At 37.5% G+C, this 26,321-nt stretch overlaps 1 protein-coding gene across 9 annotated transcripts; it reads right to left on the bottom strand.

Moving 5' to 3' along the window:
* Window positions 1-9,653: 9,653 nt before the first annotated feature.
* FABP12 (fatty acid binding protein 12) lies at window positions 9,654-18,422 on the bottom strand. 9 transcript variants are annotated; one of them, XR_005123823.2, is made up of 7 exons: window positions 17,653-17,795; window positions 16,566-16,632; window positions 16,163-16,246; window positions 14,754-14,926; window positions 12,283-12,384; window positions 11,732-11,941; window positions 9,779-9,815 (listed from the first exon to the last, which is right to left on the bottom strand). XR_005123823.2 is itself a non-coding variant. In XM_037503757.2 (6 exons), exons 1-6 carry the CDS (start codon window positions 18,301-18,303, stop codon window positions 9,741-9,743), a joined length of 546 nt encoding a protein of 181 aa, XP_037359654.1. In that variant the 5' UTR covers window positions 18,304-18,422; the 3' UTR covers window positions 9,654-9,740. The 9 variants fall into 9 exon arrangements, 7 of the variants coding, with proteins under 7 accessions (XP_037359654.1, XP_037359579.1, XP_037360022.1 ...); XR_005123831.2 differs by having other exon boundaries at window positions 11,732-11,917; XM_037503757.2 differs by lacking the exons at window positions 11,732-11,941; window positions 17,653-17,795 and adding an exon at window positions 18,259-18,422 and having other exon boundaries at window positions 9,654-9,815.
* Between the last annotated feature and the right edge of the window lie 7,899 nt (window positions 18,423-26,321).

Genomic DNA, 26,321 nt, shown 5'->3' with positions numbered 1-26,321 from the left:
CTTGTTCCCCAGTGGCTGATAGCATTCCCCCTTCTTTGAAACATCGTTCACCAATCACATTCTGACTTGCATCTTTTGTAAACTTATTTAGATATGATTCTTTCCCTGCTTTGAATTTGACTTTGAATGTAACTGCCTATCACTCTAAGATCCAAAAAGTGCCTTAAGTAGAGTGAAACTTACATTCTCCCTATCCACCAGCACTGCTATGGCTTCAGTTCTATACGCTATGAATGTAGGAATTTCAAAAAGATCTTCTGCTTCTTCTCCAAAAGGACCTGGTCCCAAATAAGACAAGTCAGCAAATTAATTTTACTTCTCGAGGTCCCCATTTGACCTTTTAAAAACTCTCTAAAGTACTTCCCAAAAATACACACATCAACAAACCTCTTCAGCCTACAGAAGAAGAGGAAAAAAGAGCAAATGGGGAAGAAAAAAAAAAACCCAATATACATTATTCTTTTAATTTTATTTATTTAATTTATTTATTTAAAGATTTATTTATTTATGCATACAAGAGCTGGGGTACAGGCCAGAGGTGTGGGGGGGTGAGAGGATTCACCAAAGATAGAGTGGGGAACAGAACAGGTAGATTGCCCAAAGTACACTGCTGAGGGGAGCAGCGGGCGAGACAGGAGAGGTCTGCTTCGCCATGTGGGTTTCTCCCTGGCCTGCCGGGGATTGAACTCTTGCTGCAGAGGCTGCGGACAGCTTCACAGTGAGGTGCTTAACCCCTTGCGCCACCAGGGAGGCCCCCCTTTTTTAATAGATTTATTTATTTATGCATACAAGAGCTGGGGTACAGGCCAGAGATGTGGGTTGGCGGGGAGGGGGTGAGAGGATTCATCAGAGACAGAGTGGGAAACAGAACAGGCAGATTGACCAAAGCACACTGCTGAGCGGAGCAGCGGGCAAGACAGGAGAGGTCTGCTGCGCCATGTGTGTTGCTCCCTGGACAGTGGGGATCGAACTTGTGCTGCAGAGGCTGTGGACAGCTTCATAGTCTGCGTCTTAACCCCTTGAGCCACCAGGGAGGCCCAATATCCATTATTCTTTCGGCAAGCCCATTATCTGTCCCACACCTCGGGGACGGGACAATCAGAGTATTGTTTTTTGGTGGCCCCACTCTGATCAATTTCAGGGACCAAGAGATAATAGAAATGAGACAGTAGAAAAATATAACTCACTTATGGGATTTTGCCTTCTCAAGACCAGACCTGAGGGTCTTACTTCCCTGGAACTGCTACTGTGGTTTTCTTATAGTAAGTAAGTAAGTAAATAAAGTGTGTTAAATGGAATCATTATTATAATATTTTTCTAATTTCAGTTCTTCATAGTCTTAAAGAATTTCTGCACTATCTCCTTCTGTTTTTTCCATAATCTTATAACATAATTGATGGAAGATTTACTGGCCCCATTATGTAGCTGATACTTTAAAATGTGGGTTAAATACTTAACCAAATACAAGGTGCAGGAAGTGGCAAGTCATGGCTCAAATTCAGGGTTTTTCACTCAGTATTCTGTTCTCTCCTAAATTCTCAGAATTTCCATGGTAATCTACAGAGAGTTGTACCTGAGGAACCCAGACAGGAATAAATTCCTGAGCAATGATAGTAGGCTTCCATTTCCTGGCTATGAAGGAAGTTTTGAAAACTAGAAAAACAGATAAAGAGCAGTAGTTATGGGATTAACAAGTATTTGTCCATCTACCCAGAGTTGATTAAAAATTTATCAGAATTAATCTTACGAAGACTAATATAAGGTTGTTTCCTGAGTACTTATTGTGTCAAAATACTATATGCCAAATGATATTGGAGACTATGTAAGGGTTTTAGAAAAACATGGCAGTCACTGGCCCTACCTGAACCTACTGAGTCAAAATTCCTAGGATTAAGCCCACAAATCTACATGTTTAAAATTGCCTTCAAAAGTTTGAAATAAAAAATCATTGGACTAAGAATTTAGTCATCTTAACCTCACCAGATATTTTCTCACTTTCGCTTCAAAACGAGGAGTTTCCACTGTAGAAATGACAACAACAAACATCAAATGACTACATGGTTGTTTTATCTACAAAATAGGGTAATAAGACCTTATCTCTCAAAAGGTAGGAACTGCATCTGATTTCTTCCTGTCCCTCACATTTATAAAACCTGTCATTCAATTACTTAGTTTTCTCATCATCACTGATGATTCATTTCTGTTTCCTGGTATTTATACTACTGTCTTCCCCAAAATTCCCTTCTCTGTTCCATTTTTTCCTTTACCAGCCATCTCCTCTGTGAAACTCTCCTGAATTGCTCCTGCACTGAATTTACGCCCTCTTTTCTCTGAACTCTTGAAGCATTTGAGGTCCCAGAACTAAGTTCACCAGAGGCTCATTGTTTTCCAATAATAAGCTTTCCAAAGTCTGTGTTATTATGCCTACCAAGAGAGCAGGAATTGATTTTGAACAATGCCATCTACACTATCACTTCAGAACAGTTTTATAAACCCTCTAATATACATGCTCAATCATCTTTCATAGAATAGATCTTTTGAAAAGTCTACTATGCACAGACTTAAATCAGTCTCGAATAGAGCTGAACTTAAAGGAATTTGACTTTGCTAAATGTAGTTAACTCTTCAGTGTCTAAATTGCTGGATTATTAGATTTAGAAAGCATTTAATTATTTCTGAAGAAAAAAGAGATTTTACCTAAACTACAAAAAAAAAATTGCTAAGTTGAAATAACCAGCTTATGGCTTTCAAAGGAAATAAACATGCTTGAAATATAATGTGGAGTGTAGAAAGAAGGTTGTATTCAACAGATCAGCTTTTCCTAATGTGCCCCACTATGGGCAGGAAAGATAGGTTGTAGTTTTTTTTTAAGATTTATTTACTTGTGCATGTAATCACTGCGGTACAGGCCAGAGGTGTCAGGGGATGAGAGGATTCACCAGAAACAGAGTGGGGAACGGAACAGGCGGGCTGACTGAAATACACTGCTGAGGGGAGCAGCAGACTAGTCAGGAGAGGTCTGCTGTGCCATGTGGGTCACCTCCCTGGCCTGGGATTGAATTCATGCTGCAGTGGCTGCAGATAGCTTCATAGTGCTGACGCTTAACCTCAGGGAGACCCCCGTTGTATTTTTGACATCAAAGGAGGCTGTCTTTAACTTCCTCAGAAAACAATACCACTATTTAATCAGGGCTACCTGATAAATTATATCCAAAGTTCCTGGTCAGATTTCTCTTTAATGCATTATTGTAATAAAAAAAAAAAACCCTAGTCTTAATGTTTGCACAAGATAATGCTTAAATATTATCTAGTGGTCAGTTTTAAAATCACTGTTTTTTTTAAATTATTTTTCTCTTATTTTAAATTCAAACTTGGAAGTTTTGTGGCATTTGGTTTTGAAATTGAAAAGAAAAAATTAATCTTCTAAATAGGCAATTGAATGGAGAAAGTCTCTGGAAATATGGCAAAGAGAGTCCAGATTTGAAGACCAGCAAGTGAGCCCTGGTGTCTCTCAGGCATTTTTCGAAGTGTTCCTCTCTCCATATTCATGGTAAACATGTGTAGTAGGGAGAAAGATATCTCATACATCATCCTAAAGGATCATTGTTTTCTAGTGGTTCACCATGGACTTAATTTTATCCTTTTCTATAATTGCTGGAATAACTGAACATTAATGAAATTTGCATTAATTGCAAAAATTGTTTGATCCCATAATAGGTTTTCTTGACCCATTTGCCTGACATTGTTTGTGTGTCCTAGAGTGTGTTCTGTAGGAGAGGAAGGCAGGAAAGGGTGGGGACTAGGGAACAAATAGAGATTTAAGAAAGCAAGCAACATTAGAAATATTCCACTGGCCATGAGATAACAAATTACTAGAAAACAATCAAAAGGTTATATCTGGCATCATTGTTTATTTTTTTTTTAAGATTTTATTTATTTATGCATACAGGAGCTGGGTTGTAGGCCAGAGGTGCGGCAAGGGTGGAGGTGTGTGAGAGGATTCACCAGAGACAGAGTGGGGAGCAGAACAGGTGGATTGACTGAAGTACACTGCTGAGGGGAGCAGTGAGTGAGACAGGAGAGGTCTGCTGTGCCATGTGGGTAACTCCCTGGCTGGGGATGGAACTTGTTTTGCAGTGACTGTGCATAGCTTCATAGTGCAGAGATAAACTCTCCCCTTGCACCACCAGGGAGGCTAGTATTGTTCATCTTAAAAATATTCCACAGTTCTAAAAAATTTATTGGAACCAAAGGTTTGGTGTGGATAACAAACCCATCAATCAATAGAAAATATATTGAAAGTCATTTGGTGAAGGAAATTCTATGGGGACTACAACTGAGGGGGTGGGGGAAAGCAAATATTGTTTAAAACTGAACAGTGGTGTAAAAAATTTAAAAAATTAATAAAAAAAATATTGAAAGTCAAAGGATCAATGTAGGGCTACAGTTGCCGTCACACCTTTGCCTCATAAGTCCCTCCCACCACAATATCAATATTAAAAATTACTTTTTTATAATTTTAAATATTTTTGTTTTTCTGTTTAAACAAAATTTAATAAATTTTTATGTGCCTTAAATTTTTTCCTGATATGAGAAAAAATTTAAAACATTTTTATGACCTTTCTGATTTCATTTTTTTCTTATGACTTTACAAGAAATTAACATTTACATGGGTCTCTAAAAATATTCGGGTTATATGCACTGTGCTACTGTGACTAATAGATAAGTTGTCCTTTAGCAAAAGTTCTAGGTTATCTGCTTCCTAATTAACAAAGTTTTAGATTGAAGGCATTAATTCACTAACAAGTCAGGAAGAAAGCAAGCTATCTAACTACAGTAACATTACATAGGACCGAAGGCCATAAATAAACTGAAAAAATTAAGTTATAGTACATGGGCAGAAGACTGCCCTTAGGTAATAGAGTTTAAATTTTAATGCAATTGCAGACCTATGGAGTCAAAATAGGAATATTTCTTTTAAATTATTAAATATTTCCAGTCTCAAAATTAGCCAGTAATGTTTGAGATTAATTTTGGGAAAGATTTTAATTTCATCTAATGGTTTGACTCTAGAATGACCAACTATTCCTTGCATTGGTTTTGCAATATTGCATATAGGCAATTTCACCTCCAAAATAGAATTGGCCAGCAAATTTATTTCTTTCAAGTCTTGGGGACCTGCCCTGAGCAGAGACTGGACTGACAGCTTTATGTATAATAAGTAATTAGCTTCACAACAACTCTGCAGTTTGGTTGCAATCATCATCCCATTCATTTTTAAGTTGGAGGCATAGAAATATTTAGCACCTTGATCAAGGGGACCCATGTACATGGTACTCTGCTAAATTACATCAAAGTATTGATTCGCATCTTATGACTTTACAACACTATGCAGTTAATTTTAATTGATTCTCTTTTTATGTAAATCACCTACATAATACCACAAACCAGACATTGAGAAGGGCGAATGAGAGGACGGTGGATTAAAAAGATAAATTAGGTTGTATTCTCTCTGTTCGTGTAATTTACAGATATATTTGTTATGACTAATTGAGATGTTTTATATTTGCACTAGTCCGTGCTTGGAATATACATTTTGTGTCCACTGTGAAAGATGGCACAACGCCTGGGATAAGTTAACGCATATCGAGGTAGCATGGACTCAGAGCACTTTCATGCTCCCCAGAGCTCAGTCAGTTATTCCAGAAATGAAATCTTTACAGTTTTGTCTGAGAACAATAAGAAGAGAGACACTGCTGAAGTAGGAGTCACCTCAGTAACCCGCAGTCACTGATGACTCCCCTTGTCATCTGACCCATCAGCTTTCCATCCCCACAGGACCTCACAAGGCTTGAACTCATCCAGTGTTAGAAGGTACTGGGCTTAAAATAGTGCTCTTACTTCCAATCCTGGCTTAAAGGGGAGCTCTTGAAGACAGAAAAACTTTGAAGAGCCAAAAGGGAGGAAATGGCATCATTTGAGGACCCCTAATGGGAGGTGTCCGAGGAAGAAGTGGAACAAGGAAAGGCTTCACCATGTCTCTCAAGTTCTAGACCTTTTCTAGCCCCATCCCCCTATATTCAGAACTGATAATATGTGTATCTAACTGGGCTCAGAGTTAATCTACTTAATAATAGCTAAACTTTCAGTTTTACATATATACACACATACATATGTCTATACTTAGCTATAAATGGTATAAACAACCATTATTGCAATAAAAAAAAAGAAAAATTAACAATGTTCCCATTTCTTTTTAAAAAAAATTTAATTTTTTTCTTACATTGTTCATTTTTGTATAGTAATTTGTTGTTCCCATTTCTTGAAAGACATAACTTTCTTCAGTTAAAATAGTTAAAATTTCAAATACTGAATATACCATACCAAAGATAAATAGTGGAGAGAAAAGGCAAGAAAACCAACACCCCAACAATCTTGTAGCCCCTTCTCATAAAGAACATAAATTCCAAAAGATGGGGAGGTCAGAAATATAGGAAGCTTGGGCCTCCCTGATGGCACAAGAGGTTAAGATGCAGCACTATGAAGCTATCCACAGCCACTGTAGCACGAGTTTGATGCCCTGCTGGCCAGGGAGCTACCCATATGGCGCAGGAGGAAGCTACCCTCCTGTCTCACCCGCTGCTCCCCTCAGCAGTGTATTTCAGTCAATCCGCCTATGCTTCTCCCCATTCTGTTTCTGGTGAATCCTCTCACCACCCACACCTCTAGCCTGTAACCCAGATCTTGTATGCATAAATAAATAAAACTTTAAAAAATAGAGAAATATGGGAAGCTTTAAAAAGCAAAATAAAAGGCAATTGATCAGATATCAAGGGCATATTAAAAAAAGACACTGCTTAAGTGAACTTTTATATTGATCACAGCACCATCTTGAGGAAAGCAATAGGAAATACTACTTCATGTATGATAAGAGTCCATTTCACTCCCTCATTTTATTGTTTATCATTTCCGTAACACTTCCAGGTATACCCAGCCCTGTTCCAGATCTTGGGATACAACATCATTGTTCATACCAAAACTAACAATAGCAAAATCCCTGCCCGCTTAAAGATTGTTTATCAAGAAAAGGAATTTTGTTTTTAAATAATATCTAGTTATAAGTAAATGCATTTTATAGACTTTGAAAAAATACTGTAAATAATTTAAAGGAAGTCTTTGAATAGAAAGTAAATATAAAGACGAACGAACGTTTTTCATTTTAAGTGGGTTTTCATAGTAGGTATTTGCATAAATCAAGGTTTTCCTGTAATTCTCCATGGACACTCACATATTGTTAGGAAAAAAAATGAGAAAAATAAAACCTGAAGTGTTCTGCCTTATCAGTTTTTCAGGAATGAGGAATTAATCCTCCCCAGTGCTCCACCCCCAATTCCGGCTCTAGTAGTTTAGGCTTCTGGAGGCTCACAGCTGCAGCCCCATACTGGAATTAGTATACCCCTATATCAGCCATTGGGCTATGGGTGACTCTCCCTCCTGGATGGTGTCTAAACTTGGGTGAGGGAGTTTCCTATACCAAAAACATGTTCTTGTCTTCTCTGCTTCAGCCTCGATAGACTATTGCTATGTCTTCCAATTCACTAATCTTTTCTCCAACAATTTCTAATCTGTTTCTGATTCTATCCAGTAAGTGTCCATTTGAATATTATACTTTCACTTGTGCATTTCATCATATTTATATGTCTTATGGTGATCTTAATACCTGTGCCTGCTAATTCCACCATCTGTGACATTTTGTGTCTCTTTCTATTAACAGATTTTCTTTTCTGATTATGGATCTCATTTTCCATTTCTAGGGCCTCCCTGGTGGCCTAGGGTTAAGGCTCAGTACCATCACTGTTTTCTATCTTTTTCTTATCACATTTAATAATTTTGATTGAATGAATGGACTTTATGAGTATAAAAGTTTTGAATGCCTGAATATTGTCTTTCTTTAAAGAGTATTGGTCATTGTTCTTATAGGTGTTTAAGTTACTGGTAGATCAGTTTAAACTTTCCAAGTTTTGTTTTTAGAGTTTCTTAACATGAGTATAGCCTCACTTTTCCACTATAAATAATTTAGTCCTAGTATCAAGGCAAAAATTAATCCTCTGGGCTCTCTTTGAATGCCCCGGTTGAATAGGAAAGCTCACCTTTCCTGCTGTCCAGGGCTTAAACAATTCCTTGCCTGTATAAGCCCAGTGAATTGGTTAGTTTACAGTCCTCTGATCACTCTTTTCCAGCCTCTGCCTTCTTTCTATGTATGTGCAGCAAAGACTTTTTCCAAGAATAAAAGAGCTCTTTTTCTGTGGATCTTCTCCAGAATTCTGTCCCATATGTTTCAACTACCTCAAGCTCCCTACTCCTTAATTCAGTGAGGTTACTGTTCTCTTCCTGTGATCCCCTCCTCCCGCCCATTGGAGAACCCAAGGCAGAAAACTAGAACAATGATGAGGTTTCACCTCAAATGTTTCCCTTCTATGAGACATCACAGTCCTATGTATATTCCCTGTTCTTCACTAAGTGAAGATAGCTGCTTCATATATTTTGTCTAGTATTCTAGCCAGTTATGGTGTAAGGTGTAACAAGGTATAGTGTAATAAGTCCAGCCCTTGTTATTACATCATTTCTAAAAGTAATGTTCCAAAATTCCTTTATATCTCTCATCTGTACATTCAGTTCAGTGTGAATACAAGCTCACTTCAATAATATCTGAGTTCCTAACATGGAGAGGGCATAGTTTTCTCCCTTTGATGGTCATTAAGTAATGGGATTGGAAAAGGGAAATAAAGAATGGAGAAACGATGGCGATACCTATCAGTTTCACAACATACCAGCTTGCTATACTTCTTTATTTGTATAGGAAATGATAACTCTGGAAAAGAAAATAAATGAAGGGCACTATCACAAGGGAAGAAAGTGAAAGCACAAAAGCAACAAGATAAATGAAAAAAAATAACTGAGCAAGCCATTGTTACAACCTCTAGAATACAGTTAATTCTTGCCAATGGTTAACCTATTACCTTCCCTAAAACGGCCTTGAACAAACCTCCCAGCACTCGTTTTGAGTTGTTTCCTATTGACAAATGAATTGAAGTGATATGATGCCTCATAAAACTGTTCCACAAGAACAGCACCCACATAATGACAGCCGGTTTCAAAGGAGTCAGGAAAAACAACTTTCCCAGATAACAGGAATAAGTGGGTTGTGCTGGTCCACAGAAAACTCACTTCCTCCTACCATGCACGCTGCTATAAAAAGCTAGCTGTGGCCAGAAAATTGAGACAGTTTAAGACATGAGTCCTGTAGCCTCAGTTTACCAGCTTTCTGAATAAACCTCACTTTCCTAATCCCAGACCTTGTGTCTTGTGATTGGCTTATGAGTGGTAAGTAATGTGCTTTCCTCACCAAAAGGAGTTAGAATCTAGATTCAAAATTATGTTGACCCAAGCTGATCAAAGCCAGTCACATATTTGCAAGTTGGGAGTTGACCAGGATTTTACATTCTGCACGAGGTAACAGACAAAATAAAGACTGACAAATCAGGCTGTTCCATCTTGCATGTAGGAGCTGCTATTTCTACATTTCATAAACTTGTGCTTTAATGCAAGGGTCACTACACCACCACCAAAAAATAAACAGAAGGTCCCAACACTTTATTATAGACACTGGAATGATATTTATAAAATTCTCGAGTTTTATTTAAATGAGCTCAGCAGTTTGAATCACAGTTTGGGAATACTTAAGAGTTTGAGACTGGATTAGTTTTCACTCTCTCATATGTCCGAGTGCTCATTATGCTGTTCACAGTGCTCTCCTAGAAGGATAAGATATTTCAGGATTTTTGGTGAAACTGACATTTAGAAAAATGAAAACTGAGTACTATCCATATTTATACATTTCTTAAAAAGAAACCTATACAGACAACGATAGATAACAACTCTATTTGTTAATAGCAAATCATATATATTGTATATTTATATGTGGAAATATATTTGTGTGCATATATATAAAAGTTTATTTACTGAAATATGACACCTTTGTTAAAATGTTTTAAATGCCTACCATTAATCATTTTTTCTATTTTACATATTCTGTTTCTGAAATAATAACTTATACCAATGTAGTGTTTTGTGAATATAATGTGATAGCATTATATTGAATATATATATACACACACACAAACACATACACACATACTTTTTTTTTTTTAATCTCTTAAGTACTTTTTTTCTTTTCAAGATTTATTTATTTATTCATACAAGCACTGGGTATAGTCAGAAGAGCAGGAGGGTGAGAGAATCCACCAGAGCCAGAGCGGGGAACAGAACAGGAAGACTGACGAAATACACTGCTGAGGGGAGCAGTGGGTACAGCAGGAGAGGTCTGTCGTGCCATGTGGGACCCTCGCCGCTGGCTGGGGATTGAACTGGCGCTGCAGAGGCTGCGGGCAGCTTTACAACCCAGCGCTCAACCGCTGCGCCACCAGGGGAGGCCCTTTACTTTTAATTCTCTACATTGTGAAGACAAGGGCAAACAACTTATTCAAAGTCATATAAGTCCTGAACCACAGAAATGGAAATCCACCTCCTTGGATTCTGAATCTAATAATCTTCCTAATCTTCCTAGTGAATGATAAAATCTGTTTAATGGCATATACTACTCAACTATAAGAAAAGATGAAAATGTGCTATTTGCCACATGTAAGAACCTCGACTGGATTTTGTTAAGGGAAATAAATCACAGATAACTGATGATTTCATTACTATGTGGACATAAAGAAATAAAGCAAATGAACAAACAAAATAAAACAAACCCTTGGATTCTGACAATAGAATTGGTGATATGGGAGGGAGAGAAAGGGAAAGACCTAGGAAGGAAGGGTCCAATGTACTGTGGTAGAAGATTACTAGTACTTTGGTGGTGGATGTGGTGTGGTAACATGCATTTGAAGAACCCATATTCTATCACATACACAGTTTTTGCAAACAAAGATCACATCAATTAAAAAAGGCTAATAAGGGATCCAAATGTGTGGACAGCAGTGAACTAGTGGGTGGTGGTAATTTATGAGACTGAAGAGATTTCTAGGAACTAGATGATATATTCTTTGAGGCTCAAAGGAGATGAGATGTTTACGTGTGACTGAAAGACATTTGAATGTTTAGAATGTGTGGACCACAGCATGGGATTTATGTTTTAAAAACACCTAACTATCTGTTGTAGCAATGGCTAGAAAAAGAAAAAATTCACATGGCGCAGCAGACCTCTCCTGACTCACCAGCTGCTCCCCTCAGCAGTGTATTTCAATCTGCCTGTTCTGTTCCCCACTGTCTCTGGTGAATCCTTTCAACCCCCACACCTCTGGCCTGTACCACAGCTCTTACATGCATAAATAAAATAAATCTTTTTTAAAAAAAGAGAAAAAAAGAAATGAGGACAGTTTTATTTTTATCTACACATGCTTTTTGCATATTCCCTTTGAATTATTTTCTATTATGTTCCAATTTGCTTTTTCCTTCATCTTGATGAACCTGTACTCCTAATACCTACAGTTTTGTATATGTGTATATTTGTATATTTGGGAGGAGGAGAAAAATTGAATCGTCTCTACTGGGAAGCCATCCCAAGAAAGTACATGATGACTCAAAAATGTATAGACTTTGGAATCAAGTCAATTTGGATTTTAAACCCAACACCTTATTTTTTTAAGTTGAATCTCAGTTTACTCACCTGTTAAATGAACCGATAGATTTTACTTCAGAAGATTATTGTGAGGATGGGGTAAAATGCATATGTTCATGGTAGCCACATAAAAGTGTTTTACTTTTGTCAACTCATTCATACCCCAAGTAGACATTACTTAAGCATCACATTTCTAGTTTAAATTTCCTTTTCAAACTTTTGTTTGGTGATGAACTGAAAAACAGTGAGAAATTGATCCTGGCATATACCAGGAGATTAACATCAATTCCCAGTCCCTGATGAAACCTTTATTGCACAAATAAATGCTTGCATGGCTTATGCACAAGCCAAAGAACTAGGGAACATAATTTTTAAATTCTCTAAAGATTTCTAGTTCCTTGGTCCATACACATGTTATAATATTTATGATCATACTTTTATCTTGCAATGTTTTCCACCCTTCTTATAAAGTAAGAGAAAAAGAAAAATTGCATTCAATTCATGTTTTAGGACAAGCTGTTTGAGTGATTACGTAGAGAGATTTTTTTACAGTGGGTGGAAAAAAAAAAAAAAACAGTGAGAAGCAGCACCTCACTTACCACCACCATTTTCCCATCCACTAGCTTTCTCCTTATGGTGGTCTCTCTCCCATCCCAGTTCTGATCCTGAATCAAGGAGTCATTATCCCATGTTACCACACTCTGAAAAACCAGCAAGACATAAAAACAAATTCAGCCTAAATGATCAAACACTACAATTTTATCAGGTGCCAAATTCTTTTCAACTGTTGTAATACTCTCACAGTGTTTAGCATTCTATTCACTTTAAGACTTTGTCAACAGTAAATTTGTTGGCTGATTCTTCTGGAAAAAAATGTTTTATACGAGTGAAAACATAACGTTATCTTGAAGAGTAAGTAAAACTTTCTTTTTTAGATTTTATTTTATAGGTGAAGTATTCACTTTTTGCATAAAGAATCAAAAGTAAATTCAATTCTAAAAATCCCAGTTTGGATCTTAGTTATAGTGAGGTCAGATATATTAAAGCCACTTCTGTAATTTAATTTTACTTTAACTACAGATTTTTACATCTTAGTTAAGTTTTGGTTTTATTGTTGTTGAGTTCTTTAACATTCTTTATATCATATTTCTATTAAACTTGGGTTAATCGTATGTCCAAAGCACCTGGCACAATTTTAATTCAAACTTCCATTGTAACAATGTTCTTTTCTTTAAAGAAAGTTCCATTTTCTTTTCTTACCCCAACAACATAAAAATAATCACAACAAGAACAGCATTATTGTTTGAGGCACTCTTCAAAGACACTTTCATATTTACACCAGGCAACAACAGCCTTATAACATAAGTACTAATATTTTCTCCTTTTGCAAATGAAAAGACCCACCCATCTGGCAAGGTTCAGAGGCTTGCCCAAGGTCACATGGGATTGATGGCAGAGGTGGGATTCACAGTCAGGCAGTCCAAAACCAGTCTGCATCTTGCTCCATTATATTATACACCACAAAATTTAGAGATATCTTATTATTCCACTTTACTGCAATATCATGTTATATAATAATTAGAACACATACTCTTCATAGCTTACATTTACACTGAGGTCAGCCTTCTACCAAAATTCTTTATTCTTCTGTCTTATGGCAGAGATTACAATTGCCATCAAATTTTCCTACTGCTCCCCTAGATTTACCTTTTATTTATTCTAGTAGATTTTATTAAATTTAGCCCATGCATCTTTAATAAATATTTCAGGTTAAAACTCTTCTTCCACTTTATATGTTACAGGAAATTGAAGTCATATTATTTTGCAAGTATGTGTTAATGTGGTATAACAGTTCTTTTTACCAGGACATCACTCTTATAGTTTAATCATCTTTGATTGAGTTCATTCATTCAAACAACAAATATTTATTGAGCTAATATGATGTAACAACTAGTGAGCTCTGTGGAAGAAAACAGAATAAATCCTGTCTTTGAGGCATTTATATTCTGGTTTGAGGGGACAAATAATAAATAATAAATGTAAATGATATAATTTATGTGTTCCAGTTGGAGCCCATAGATAAACGAAAATTGTATTTCACTTCCAAGGTGAGCAATTAAAATTTCCAGAGTTCTGTCCCTATATTATTTACTGAGGTGACCACAAATTTCAGATGTTCCAGCTACAAGGTAGTTGAACCATCTCCTTCCTGAGCCCCTGATAAATTAAGAGGAGTAGGTTCCCTACGTCTCTGGTTACCTGGCACCAGCATCTCCCCCACAGAGACGTTCCCTTCTCCACCCAAACACAGAACATGTACTATGAGTTAGAAATAAGTCCCCTTTGTGTTAAATCTTTGAGAGTTTGTAGTTAATGTGTTACTGTGGCATAACCTTACCAATGCCAGTTAATGCATTTTTTTAAAAAAGATTTATTTATTTATACAAGAACCGGGGTATAGGCCAGATGTGTGGAAGGGTGAGAGGATTCACCAAAGACAGAGCGGGGAACAAAACAGGCAGACTGACGAAATGCACTGCTCAGGGGAGCAGCGGGTGAGACAGGAGAAGTCTGCTCGCCATGTGGGTATCTCCACGGCTGGCGGGGATCTAACCAGCACTGCAGAGGCTGCGAACAGCTTCACAGCACTGCGCTCAACCACCTGTGCCACCAGGGAGGCCCTAAAGCATATTTTATTCTTTGTAATATTATGTGTGGAATACTGCTGCAAAACGGAAAGGTAGAAGTTTTGTTTCTGAGAGAACAATCTAGGGGAATAATTCTCAAAATATGGCCTGCTAAGCATCTGAATCAGAAGTGTTACATATACAATTTTCCAGAGTCCGCCCTAGACATCAGAGTCTCTGGGGAAGGCACCTAGAAATAGGCATTTTCCACAAGCACCTCAGAAGATAGGTGTAATTTAAAAATTGTAGATCCTCAGAACTAGGTTGTAGCCCAAAGTTTATCTAATACACATTTTAGATATGTTTCCTGTAATTTCTTACTTAGGATGATTCCAAATGAACATTTTAATAAAATGTACCTGAAAGGATGTTGAAGGCCTTACCTTGGTTTTATGGCCCCCTGGTGTGGTTTCCTCAAACTCTTCACCCAGTTTAAAGGAGATCTCATTATTTTTAAAGATGCTCTTGGTTTTCATAGTGATCACATCTCCTTCTGTGCTGATGGTCACAGTAGGTTTTGCCAGGCAGCCAAGTTTCCTGCTGGCTCTCCTTATTCCTGGAAACCAGATCAAAGGACACAGTGGTTAAATCTGTAGTTGGCTCTGAGAACTTACGTTAGCTCTATAAGTCTTTGAAAGGAGGTTTGTGAGTTAAACAGATTCAATGGCAGATAAAGTTAAATATATAAAGTTAGTAATGCTACTGCTATATGTTCAAACAGGTTATATTTGCAGGAAAAAGAAAAACAATCTCTAGTGTTTATGTAGTGATTGTCATGTTTCTCTAGTCCAAGAGCTATTAATCTTGTTGGTTTGCAAAACCTTTTGCAAACTTGACTAAAGTTATAAACTCGCTACCTTTTAGAAAAAAAGAGTACACTGGTTTACATATAAACAACATACTTTGGCATGGATTATTTCTCTTTCTTCACTTATGTTCTTATATGTATATACATAGGTTTGTGTTCTCTATTATGTACTTTTAATTGTATTTAAATTCATATAATATAGGGATTATCTTGTAATGGTGAACATTTTGCACACACAGTTTTATGAAATACATAGAGTATTTTCTATAGAAGTAACATTACAAAGCAATACCTAAAAGAAGGTAAATTGTGGAAACTATAAAACAGTTCCTGGAACTTATATTGCTAAACATGATGAAAAGATATGATAAATTGGATTCAGGCCCCCAAAGATATTCACATCTTAATCTCTAAAACCTGTAATGTTACCATATATGCCAAAGGGGATATTGCAGATAAAGTTGATTTGGGGTTTTAAGATAGGGAGACTATCTTATTCTAGGTAGATTCTAATGGTAATCAAAATTTTTCTTACAAGAAGCAACTTTCCCTATAAGAAGAGGAAGAGGGATATAAAAAGAGAATCAAATTTGACAATGGGAGCAAAGATTGGAATGTTGTGGCCACACATTAAGAAGTTCAGCAGTCATTAGAAACTGGAAAGCAAGATCTATTCTCAAGGACCATTAAGATTTAGAGTGTTTGTGAAATGACCATTTTATTTTGAGTCATAAAATCATTTACTATTTATATATGGCACATGCATGTTTTATCTTTTAAATTCATAGCAAATTACATGGGGGGCAGGAATAATGACCATCTCAAACTAATTTTGCATGAAACTGTATCTAGGGGCTGAATCAATACTTTTTGTTACATGTGGAAAATTAGTTGTTCCAATATTAATCTCATTTCATACAGGGTATGTTCTTTGTACCATTGCTCCCATTTTCACTGGATATCATGCAAATAAACATAACTCACCCAGTTCTTTCATATATTCTTCAAAATTTTCACAAGAAATGGACTTCCAGGTTCCTTGGAGCTGATCAACCATTCTAAATTGATCTTAAAAAAAATAGCATTATGTGAATGAGTGTCTGATCTTACAGAAAAATAGCACAACATGAATGAACATTTGGTGTTCTCTGAAATAATATTGATAACTGTTTTTAATATCATTCTGGTAGATAGCTCAGAGAAGTCAGGAGAAAAATGTAAAGAACTTTGTCATCTTCCCTTAATACCATGTAAAGATGAATGCTCACTCAAATGTAAATAACAAGATAAAAATGGTAACATGGAGTAGTTTTCAGTAGGACTTGATATAATTTTTGCATATCTACTTTAGGCTCAAATTAGATGTTACAAATTCCATCTGGCTCACTTCCCTGGAAACTGCCACACAGAACTGTGTAAGGACTTCTGGATTCCCAGTCTTTCCTTTCTCTGACCTAGGAATGAGGTAGAAAAGGCCAATTTACCAATCTTTGGAGGTCTTAGGAGTAGTCTCACTTGTGATATCTTGAACTAAAAACTGAAAAGACTTAATAGTTGTTATTTGGCATTTGAACCAAAAAGCTAAATTTAGTCAAAGAGAGAACTACTATTTTAAGCCATGTTCATAAATCAAGGGAAAGGGACACAGAAAAAAGGAACAAAAGAGATTGTGTTATATACACACATACACACACACACTTATTAATGATGATTTCCCAGATAAATCTCAATTTTCCATAAGTTGAGGGAGTTGTCATTGCCACTAAAACACTAAATATCTTCTTAGAAACTTCCCCTTTATCTAGGCTCTTTCCTCTTTCGATGTTAACTGTAATAATCTCATGTCCACTGACAACTATAAGAAGTCAGCACAGAAGACAAGAAATATAGTGTAAACAAATCACTTAGATTAGAGAAGCTAAAAGTTGAACTAAGAGAACAAAACAGCCCTGCACATGTCATCAGTCTTTTTGCCTGGATGTCCTTACGCTGACACAGAGTTATTAAGAAAAATTAAATTTATAAAATTTTTAAATAAAAGAAAGGCGATATATTCTCTTACAATTCCCACTAAGATGTTAAAATTCCCAATGTCTATGAATAATTGCAAAGGCATTTATTGAGGCCAATGTTCTTACTGATAATTATTCAACTAACATTTATGGAACAACCACTTTACTATATTTAACATGAAGCTAAGCAATTTTGTATGCACCAGTAATTTAATATCTCACCAATAGTTAGGAAAGTTACCATCACTTCTTTCTACTTGTTTTCCATTTTCTGAGTTAGGGGCTTAATTTTATGATTTTTTTTTTAACATTTGTAAAGCTATATCCATTCAAATTAATGGGCATGAGGCTGATGTCAGGAAATGATCCTCCACTTTGTTTGTACTAAAGTTACAAAAATTAAGGACTGAAGGTTCTAAAATTCATGGTTTTGTCAAGAAAATGTTGAATGTGTAGCCTTACAGGTTCAATGTATATTGATTTCCAACACAGGGAAAATGACCAATTAAAAGTCATCTGCTAGAAGAAGATGCCATATTGAGAGCTCAGTATTTTTCTCCAATGCTGGCAGTTTAGACTTTCAGAAGCATCAGTCCAGGCATGGCCTCTGTCTCTGCCCACCATGGTCTGTCCATTCATGAGTCTTGTGTCCATTCAAAGACTGGCTAATGTCAACTGGCCTAGCCATTGTGTCTACTTTCTTTTTGTCCAGCACTTTTTCTCTGATGGATATTTTTTGATGTCCATTAATATGTGAGTCAAAAATCTTCACACATTGAGCCCATTCCCTTATGTGCATCCACATTCCTGTGTCAACTTTCTTGTATCCATTTTCTCCACTCTTTTACTTCTAGACCCCTGCAGTCTATCAGACTCTTCCCTCTGTCCATGAGGAGATATATTATGTCATATCAGCACACTGCTCCACTACACAGTATGAGTAATGTTTACCATCACATTGAATTTTATCCATTGAGATGGTTTTTTTCCTTATCATTCTGTTTTAAGTCCCATCCACCCTGAATGCAATTGAGTCTATTTCAGCTTGCCCACAGGCACTGAGCTGACCTCCCCATAAAGCATGTCCAGGCTTTTCCTCCTTCTTCTGATCATCACATGGGACCCCAGTTCCTCCTATCTCCTGGTCTTACTTAGCCTTGATCCCAGATAAACAATTGAGATTTTATCTTGGGCTGCTGCTGGGCTTGTCTGAGTGTGGCTCTGTGGGTCTAACAGAACTTAGCTCATAATGGAGAGTTCTAGATGCATGTATCCTATAATCAAGAATTCTGTGTCATTTGGGCTCCAATAACACAACAGGAGGCTTTTTCAAGAGGTATGTAAGTCTCTACTGTAGATGCCATGGCTTTGCTCCAGAACCCCAGAGGTCTATGTTGTGCTGCTCTTTATCTCTATGCCGTGCTGCATCTTCTCTTATTACCAACAGCTCCAGCAGCATGCAGTTTGCCAGATCATGTGTCCCAGGACTGCTTGTACTAAAGCCTTGACTTCCTGTTCCAAGCCCCACTCAAAACAGATCTTTTCATGTCCTTCAGTGCATGGCCTGGAACACATTGCTAGATGTGGAATATGTTGCCACCATCTGTTCCTTGCTTCTTTCTAGCAAGGAAAGGCAAGATGCAGCAATTTGTCTCTTGAAAGAGACTTCCTCACATGCCTTTGACATAGCCTACTCCCTAAACACATCATCAGAGAGGAAAATGCCTCAATTGTCACCAAATATTTAACTCCTGTATAGCTTACTGTACTACATTTTATATTACCAATGCCTCTAATATACTACTTCTTACTCACGCTTCTGATCAGTATGATGTACAGGTTGTCTAGGTAGACCAGATCTCATCTGATTATACAGAGAACAGAGAAATCGGTAATGTATATTGTCACTGTTCTATGTCAATCAGTTTCTGGTTCTTTTACTGATATTTCCTCATTAAAATAGAAAAGAATGTCAAATCAAATATCTGCATACTGTATACATAAGTCCATATCAATCTGCTCTAGTAGAGATAACACACTAGCACAATAACCACAACTGTGGTTATTAGTTTAATTTGCATTACCCTATGGTCATTCTCCAAGATTCATGTGATTTTTGCAATACTCAGACTGGTAAATTAAAGGAACTGGTAAATTAAATGCAAACCACCATTCCTGCATTCTTAAGATCCTTTAGAGTAGCACCAATTTCTGCCATTCCTCCTATCCCCACCATAGTGCAAATTGTGTTTTGAGTCACCATCTTAGCCAGGACTGATGAGAAGAGAGAGGGAGGATAGGGGAGTAAAGGGGTGGAGGGGTGAAGGGGTGAGAGTGTCAAGGTGCAGTTTCAGAAGCTTGCACTTCACCTTCCTCACTATGATAGCTCTCAATTATTAGAATAAAAATTCAAGGTAGGTGTTACTCCAAGCAGGAATATCAATCCCAATTATACATTCAGGGATTGGGGAAGATAATTATCTTTTTTTTTAAAGATTTATTTATTTCTTATAATTTCTCTAAGATTTATTTATTTATGCATACAAGAGCAGGGATACAGGCCAGAGGTTTGAGGGGTGAGAGGATTCACCAGAGACAGAGTGGGAAGCAGAAGAGGCAGACTGAAATATATTGCTGAGGGGAGAAGTGGGAGAGGCAGAATAGGTCTACTGTGCCATGTAGGTAGCTCCCTGGCCATTCTGGGATCACTGGTGCTGTAGAGGCTGCGGCCAGTTTCATAGTGCTGTGTTTAACCCCTTGCGCCACCAGGGAGGGCGGGGGGGGGGGGGGGAAGATAACTATCTTCCTCCAGGTCAAGTGCCCTTGCTGCTCTTTAATTTTGCCTGTTATTATGGTAATTGCAACAACAATTTTGGCTTTTGGAGTAAAGCCAAACCACCTAACCCTATTGCTTCAGTCTCTATTGCTATCTATGAGCCAACTGGTTATATGTATGTATGTGTATATGTGTATTATAATTATATATTATACATAGTATATCAGTTATTTTATGACTATGTGACTGACTGGTATATAGTAGAAGTAAAAATTCCATAATTCTCCTACAGAGAAGGGAGGAGAACCCCACCACATGAGTTTCTAGTCTTTTAGCGTATCGAACTTAAGTTGTTACAGCTCAGCAATTTGAGTTGTATTGGAACTAAACAAGGCATAGGGATAGTTTGCTGAAACTGGCCCACTAGGAAATCTCAGACTTGACTCATTTGTTCTTTATTCAATAAACATTCAGATGTCTTTTAAATGAAAGACCTTTGTGATAGTCATTGGGTACACATGGTGAATGAATGAGACATCTAAAATGTTTCCAATAACAACCCAAATGCCCAAAAATCGATGACTGGATCAAGAATGGAATATATACACAATGGAATATTACTCAGCAATCAAAAAAGATAAACTCATGCCATTCGCAGAAATGTGGATGGAGCTAGAAGGAATTATGCTCAGTGAAATAAGCCAGAAGGAAAAAGAAAAATATCGCATGGTTTCACTTATAGCAGGAATATAGGGGAACCAAATAAGACATCAGTGTAAAAAAATAATAGCGGTACAAAGCAAAACAAAGCAAAAACAGACAATTATAAAAAAAGGGAGGGAGAGGGATCAGAGGGAGGGAGGGAGGAGCACAGGGATTACTGTGGTGATGGTGCACCGGTGCATTGGGGAAGGAAATTCTATGGAGACTGCATCTGAGGGGGTGGGGGAGAGCAAATATTGTTTAAAAATGAACAATTATGTAAAAAATTTTTTAAAAAACAATTAAAAAATGTTTCTAACATTTATGAAAGAAAACCTGAAATTGTGCATAAATCCCTAATATGTTCATATGACTATAAAAGAATATGAACATATTCATATAGATGTATATAGACATACCTGTGAAACATTATATGAACATATATGCATATCTAGATATAGATACATGAAACAAGGGGGAACTAGTTGATATTTTACCGCAGGGGCTGTAAAACTGTGATCTGTGGATTAAATCCACAGATAGTTTTATCAGAACACAGCTACACTCCTTAACATATTACCTGTGGCTTCTTTAGTGCTACAATCCCAGATTGGCTCCTTAGAAGAAGTATTTTACCACCTTCTGTTTTAGAGTCTCAAATCTGATTATTTAAAACTAGGGATCATAACAATGACTGTGTTTGTAGGCTTTCTTTGCTTGGGATAGAAGAATAGTGGAAAACATTTTTCCTTCCACAGCTCATTCAACAAGAAAAGGCATTTTTATAATTTTATCACAGATAATACCAGCAGAAAAGTTAATGTAAAGAGCCAACCTCTAAGCATTTTACAAAAAGTCATGAGAAAGAGAGATAGTTATCAGTTAATATGGATGGAATATTTTTAAAATTGCTCTGAATGCTGCAAGGCAGAAAGACATCAGAATTAAAAATTAATTGACTAAGAAAAGAACAGAGTAAGACAGCTGTCCTGCTGTCTGCCTCGTGCAGAGTGGAACCTCAAGTGGCCTAATGGTGCTGTTAAATTCTAACGCTTTCTTCAAAAATAGCTCTGAGTGTCCCACCCTTTTAATCACTGTAATAATATTAAGCCTTCAGATTTACAAAAAAATGAATTACTCAATACTGGCAAATAAAATGATTGTTTGACTTATTCTATTTCAAAATTTTTGCTAACTTCAGGCTGGTGTACGGGTGAGTGCTGTCTGCTCCCTCCCAATCATGTGATTCAGACAATTCAAAGCAATGAAGAGACTTCCTGGAGGGATGAATAAAGACTGCAAGGTCAGAGCCTGGCAGCCTAAAGCCCTGTGATTCAGACCCTGCTGAGTTCCCAGGCTCTCCTGCCCTTCTCTTCCCACAGTTCAGGCTGTTTGAATCCTATCTGCTGCCTTAGCATTATCCTGAGGCCTCAGCTACACATTCACTGTATTATTGTAAATTAGCATTAACCCCAGTGGTTCCCAATCTTAGCCTACATTTGTACAAGTGCTGACTCATGTGTGCCGCCCTAGATTTTCTCAATCAGAATTGCCTGAAACTGAGCCTGGCAATATGATTTTTACTAATTTGTCCTATGTGAACTCTCCTCAAATCTAAGGTTCAGCGATAAAAGACAAATGCTCTAGATCAGTGGTTCTCAAAGTGGGTCCCTGGACCACCAACACCACCATCACCCAGGAACTTGTTTGAAATGCAAATTCTTAGGCCTTACCCCAGGCTTGCTGAATCAGAAACTCTGAAAAAGGGGCCTAGTAACCTATGTTTTAACAAGGCAGAGAATCTTGGCAATTCTCAAGTGTGCTTATGTCAGAGATCCATTTCCAAAACGTAGAGTACAGAAAAAGAAAAATAGCATGTGCAGACTCTGTCCAACCTCACCTTAACCTAATGATCAAATTCAACATCACCCACTGCTAGACATGCTGACAGCTTGTGCTTAGGATGTGATGCTGTGAGCAAGCGCGTACCTCTGTGGTCTTCCTCCTAAATGCCCATGACCCAAATCTCATAAAGAGAGAGCATGGGACACATGATGACAAAATGGAGAAAGAGTCCTCAAAATAGTCGTCAAAACTATCAAGTTCATGAATAACAAGGAAAACTTAGAAACTGTCACAGATTAGAGGAAATTAAAGGAGACAGGGCAACTAAATCCAATGTGGGATCCTGAATTGTATCCTGGAACAGAGAAGGTCAGTAGTGAGATAACTGAAGAAGCCTGAATAAAATCAGTAGTTTAGCATTGTGCCAACTTCATTTGTTAGTTTAGACAGCTATTTACCATAATGTAGAGCTTAACATGAACAGATATGAGGTGAAGGTTATAGATGAACTCTGTCCATATTTATTTCCCTGTAAATCTAAACTTATTCCCAAAAAAATCAATAAAAATGCAAAAAGTTTCCTAAAAATGTGTTGTCCACAATTTAGCAGCATCTGACAGCTTACTAGGAATGTAGGTGATCAGACTCCGCGCCAGATCTGCTAGATCAGAATCCTCAGTTTTCAAAAGATTCTCAAGTGAGTCCATTTAATGTGCAAAAAAACCCTGCAAAACTCTTTACTGCAAGCTTAGAATATAATGGCAGCTCAACCTAATCCATGCCTGAAACATGCACCATTTTTGATGATTGAGCATCAGCCTACTTAAGATTCCAGGTTCAGTTCTCAACCTAACCCAGCTTATTAAGCTTCTGTGCCATTCCTTTGGGCTCAATCCTTATATGGCATCACCTACGATGAGACTCAAACTCTATCTTTTTTTTTATGAGACCTTTTCTTCCTTAAAAGACTGAAGTCTTGCCTTTGGTCCTTAACTTTGTCTGGAGGTCCTAATACCTGCAGGTCCCCTGTGAACCTCTCTTTTGCTGATAGCCAACTTGCATAGTATTTTAATTGCCTCCTAGAAGCCCTCTGTCACATGTTCCATAGATTTCCCAGCTGATTAGCACTGGGATTTCCACCTATTGTCACCATCATCCCAAATGTTGTACTTTATTTGCCAGATTCAATGATGTCTGGAAATATTAGGGATAGGATGGAATGTAGATTGCTCACTTCTCCACTAAAGAGTTCAGTAGAAAGGAAAGGACTTCCAGTGACCCCAATGTTTGAAAAAAAAAATCAACAGGATCTGAGATCAGAGGTAATGTCTAGGAGCCCAGGAATAAAAGTCAAAATGTAAATAAATTCCTCTGTGCCCAGACTTTCTACTTTCATGCAGTGAGGTCTCAGAAACAACAATCTGTTAATTCTATAATGTCCAGCTAGAATGGTGAAAGTAGACACTTCCCCTGGACCTGCTGACATTAATCTTCTTTTGGGGGTCAGGGGAGGGAGAATGAAGTGAATTATTAATGGTTAAATGTCATGAGAAATTACTCCTTGAAAATGTGCCTTACCATCTGCATAAGGGAACCCAGGATTTCTTGCTTTTGTGGGGAAATACTGGGCACTCACCAGGGGGCATGTTGTCAAGTGTCATCCTCAGAAAACATTGTCTGATTTAGACCATGGTACAGGGATTTTTTTCATGGAAGAGGAACACTGAACCCAAATGGTTTGGGAGCAGCTGAGACAATCCCGTGATAACCAATCTGGTGAGTGGAAGATGGGGATTCTAGGGGAGTCATGAAAGAATTCTGGATGCTACCATAAGTCTGCAAGTGATAGAAAGGTCATGGAGAACTGCTGAGTGTCTCGCAGGGCCTGCTGATTATGTTCAAGCACATCGACCTGGAGACCTGGAATGATTTGGACACTTGTGTTTAAGCCAACACACAGGACCTCAACATGCAACCATTTCTAATGTATCATTTCTTTTAATATCCACCTTTGGAAAACTCTAATCTTGTTGCTGATGAACTAAGGAGAGACTTCCCATTTTTTATTAGAAGAGACAGGGGGTTATTTTTCTCTGCATCAGTGTCTAAAGCAGTCGCACAACCTGGGGAATCAAGACAACTAAGGAGGAAGGAAGCCAGGGCTACCTGAGGGCAGTGACCCCTTGCTGGTGGAAAAAGGTAAACCGTACTCTAGGGTGAACAGGGTGGACTTCAGTGTCAACCATAGGAAGAAAGTGCACTATTTTATCAGAAAGTTTATGGAATAATCTAATATCATCTCCAATTGATATATATGTTTTAAGTTTTGACACCTTGGAGTCTAGAAATTGCAGTGAAATATCCAATAATAAAATACACTGTCATAGATGGCAGAGCATTTACATCTTTGGCTTTGTTATAGGCAAGGCAGTACGTGAGTAACTTATTCTTCTCATATAAACATCAACTGTGAAATCTAAAGTGAATGATGACATTACAGGAACAATTGCATATGATAATTCCTCAGCACGTTTGGGCAATGTGGAGTAGCTGTCTCAAGGGAATACGTCATCTCACACTATTTTAATAATGATGGCTCCACTGGGAAGGAACATAAGAACATTAATGTCTGGGCTCTGGTTCAAATTAAAATGAAGATGAAAAGAAATACAATTTTGAAATTAATACAGAGTCTCCCTGTTCTCTGAAAGAAGAACATTTCTATTTGGTATTTCATAGGATATTTGGAGGTGGGGAGGGTAATCTGAGAATGCTATTACCATTAATTGATATGAAAAAAATGAGTGTTTCCATACCCCCAAAATAACCTACCAAATCATACCAAATAGAAATATTCTAATTCAAATGACAAGGGAAATCTGTATAGGGGTGTTGGTAATAAATGAGGAATTATGTCTCAGAGATGTCTAAAGATAAACACAATCTTGAAACAATTTATTCACTCATTTATCTACAAGTGCACAAAATTATAGAAGCTTCGATCAGAAATATGAAAAAATATGCATAATAAGGTGCTGGAGTTAAATGAACTAAGTTAATGGTGAATGTCTTAGATGATAGGATGTAGCTAAGTTAATATTTTCTTTCCTCCTACTTCTGTATAATTTCAATTTGCCAGAAATTATTTTCTAATTAAAAGAATAAATTCTATTTTAAAAATTACCTACAAAAGGACAAACACTGCAATTTCACTCATATGAAGTGTCCAAAGAAATGAAAATAGAGAAATGGCTATTACCCACCCCCAGAGGTGTGCTGGGAGAGGGGGAGGGACATTTCAGTGCTGGGGGGTAGGCAGCCATAGAGTTTCAGTGCCGCAAGATGTGTAAGTTCTGGAGGTCTACCGCATAGTTGTGTGAATATACTGGACACTTCAAAACAGTTCAGTGGGTAAATTTAACATTATATACTTTTTATCACAATAAAAAGATCAAATTAAAAAATCAACTATATTCAACAAGGACTTGTGAGACTGACTAGAGACAGGATTCAGGTCAGAAATTAGTCTCCGGGAGGCGGTTGAGTGCCGCACTGTGAAGCTGTCTGCAGCCTCTGCAGGGCGGGTTTGATCCCCACCGGCTGGCGAGAATCCCACATGGCATGGTAGACCTCTCCTGTCTCACCCGCTGCTCCCTTCAGCAGTGTATTTCATCAGTCTGCCTGTTCTGTTCCCCGCTCTGTCTCTGGTGAATCCTCTCACCCTCCCGCCCATCTGGCTTATACCCCGGTTCTTGTATAAATAAATAAATCTTAAAAAAAATTAGTCTCATCTACCCTCATGGTACCA

This window comes from Talpa occidentalis, unplaced genomic scaffold (assembly GCF_014898055.3).
Source record: "Talpa occidentalis isolate TD23 unplaced genomic scaffold, MPIMG_talOcc4v2.1, whole genome shotgun sequence".
NCBI lineage: Eukaryota > Metazoa > Chordata > Mammalia > Eulipotyphla > Talpidae > Talpa > Talpa occidentalis.
Note: the sequence above shows the minus strand (reverse complement) of the source record. Positions and strands in the feature narration are given on the sequence as shown.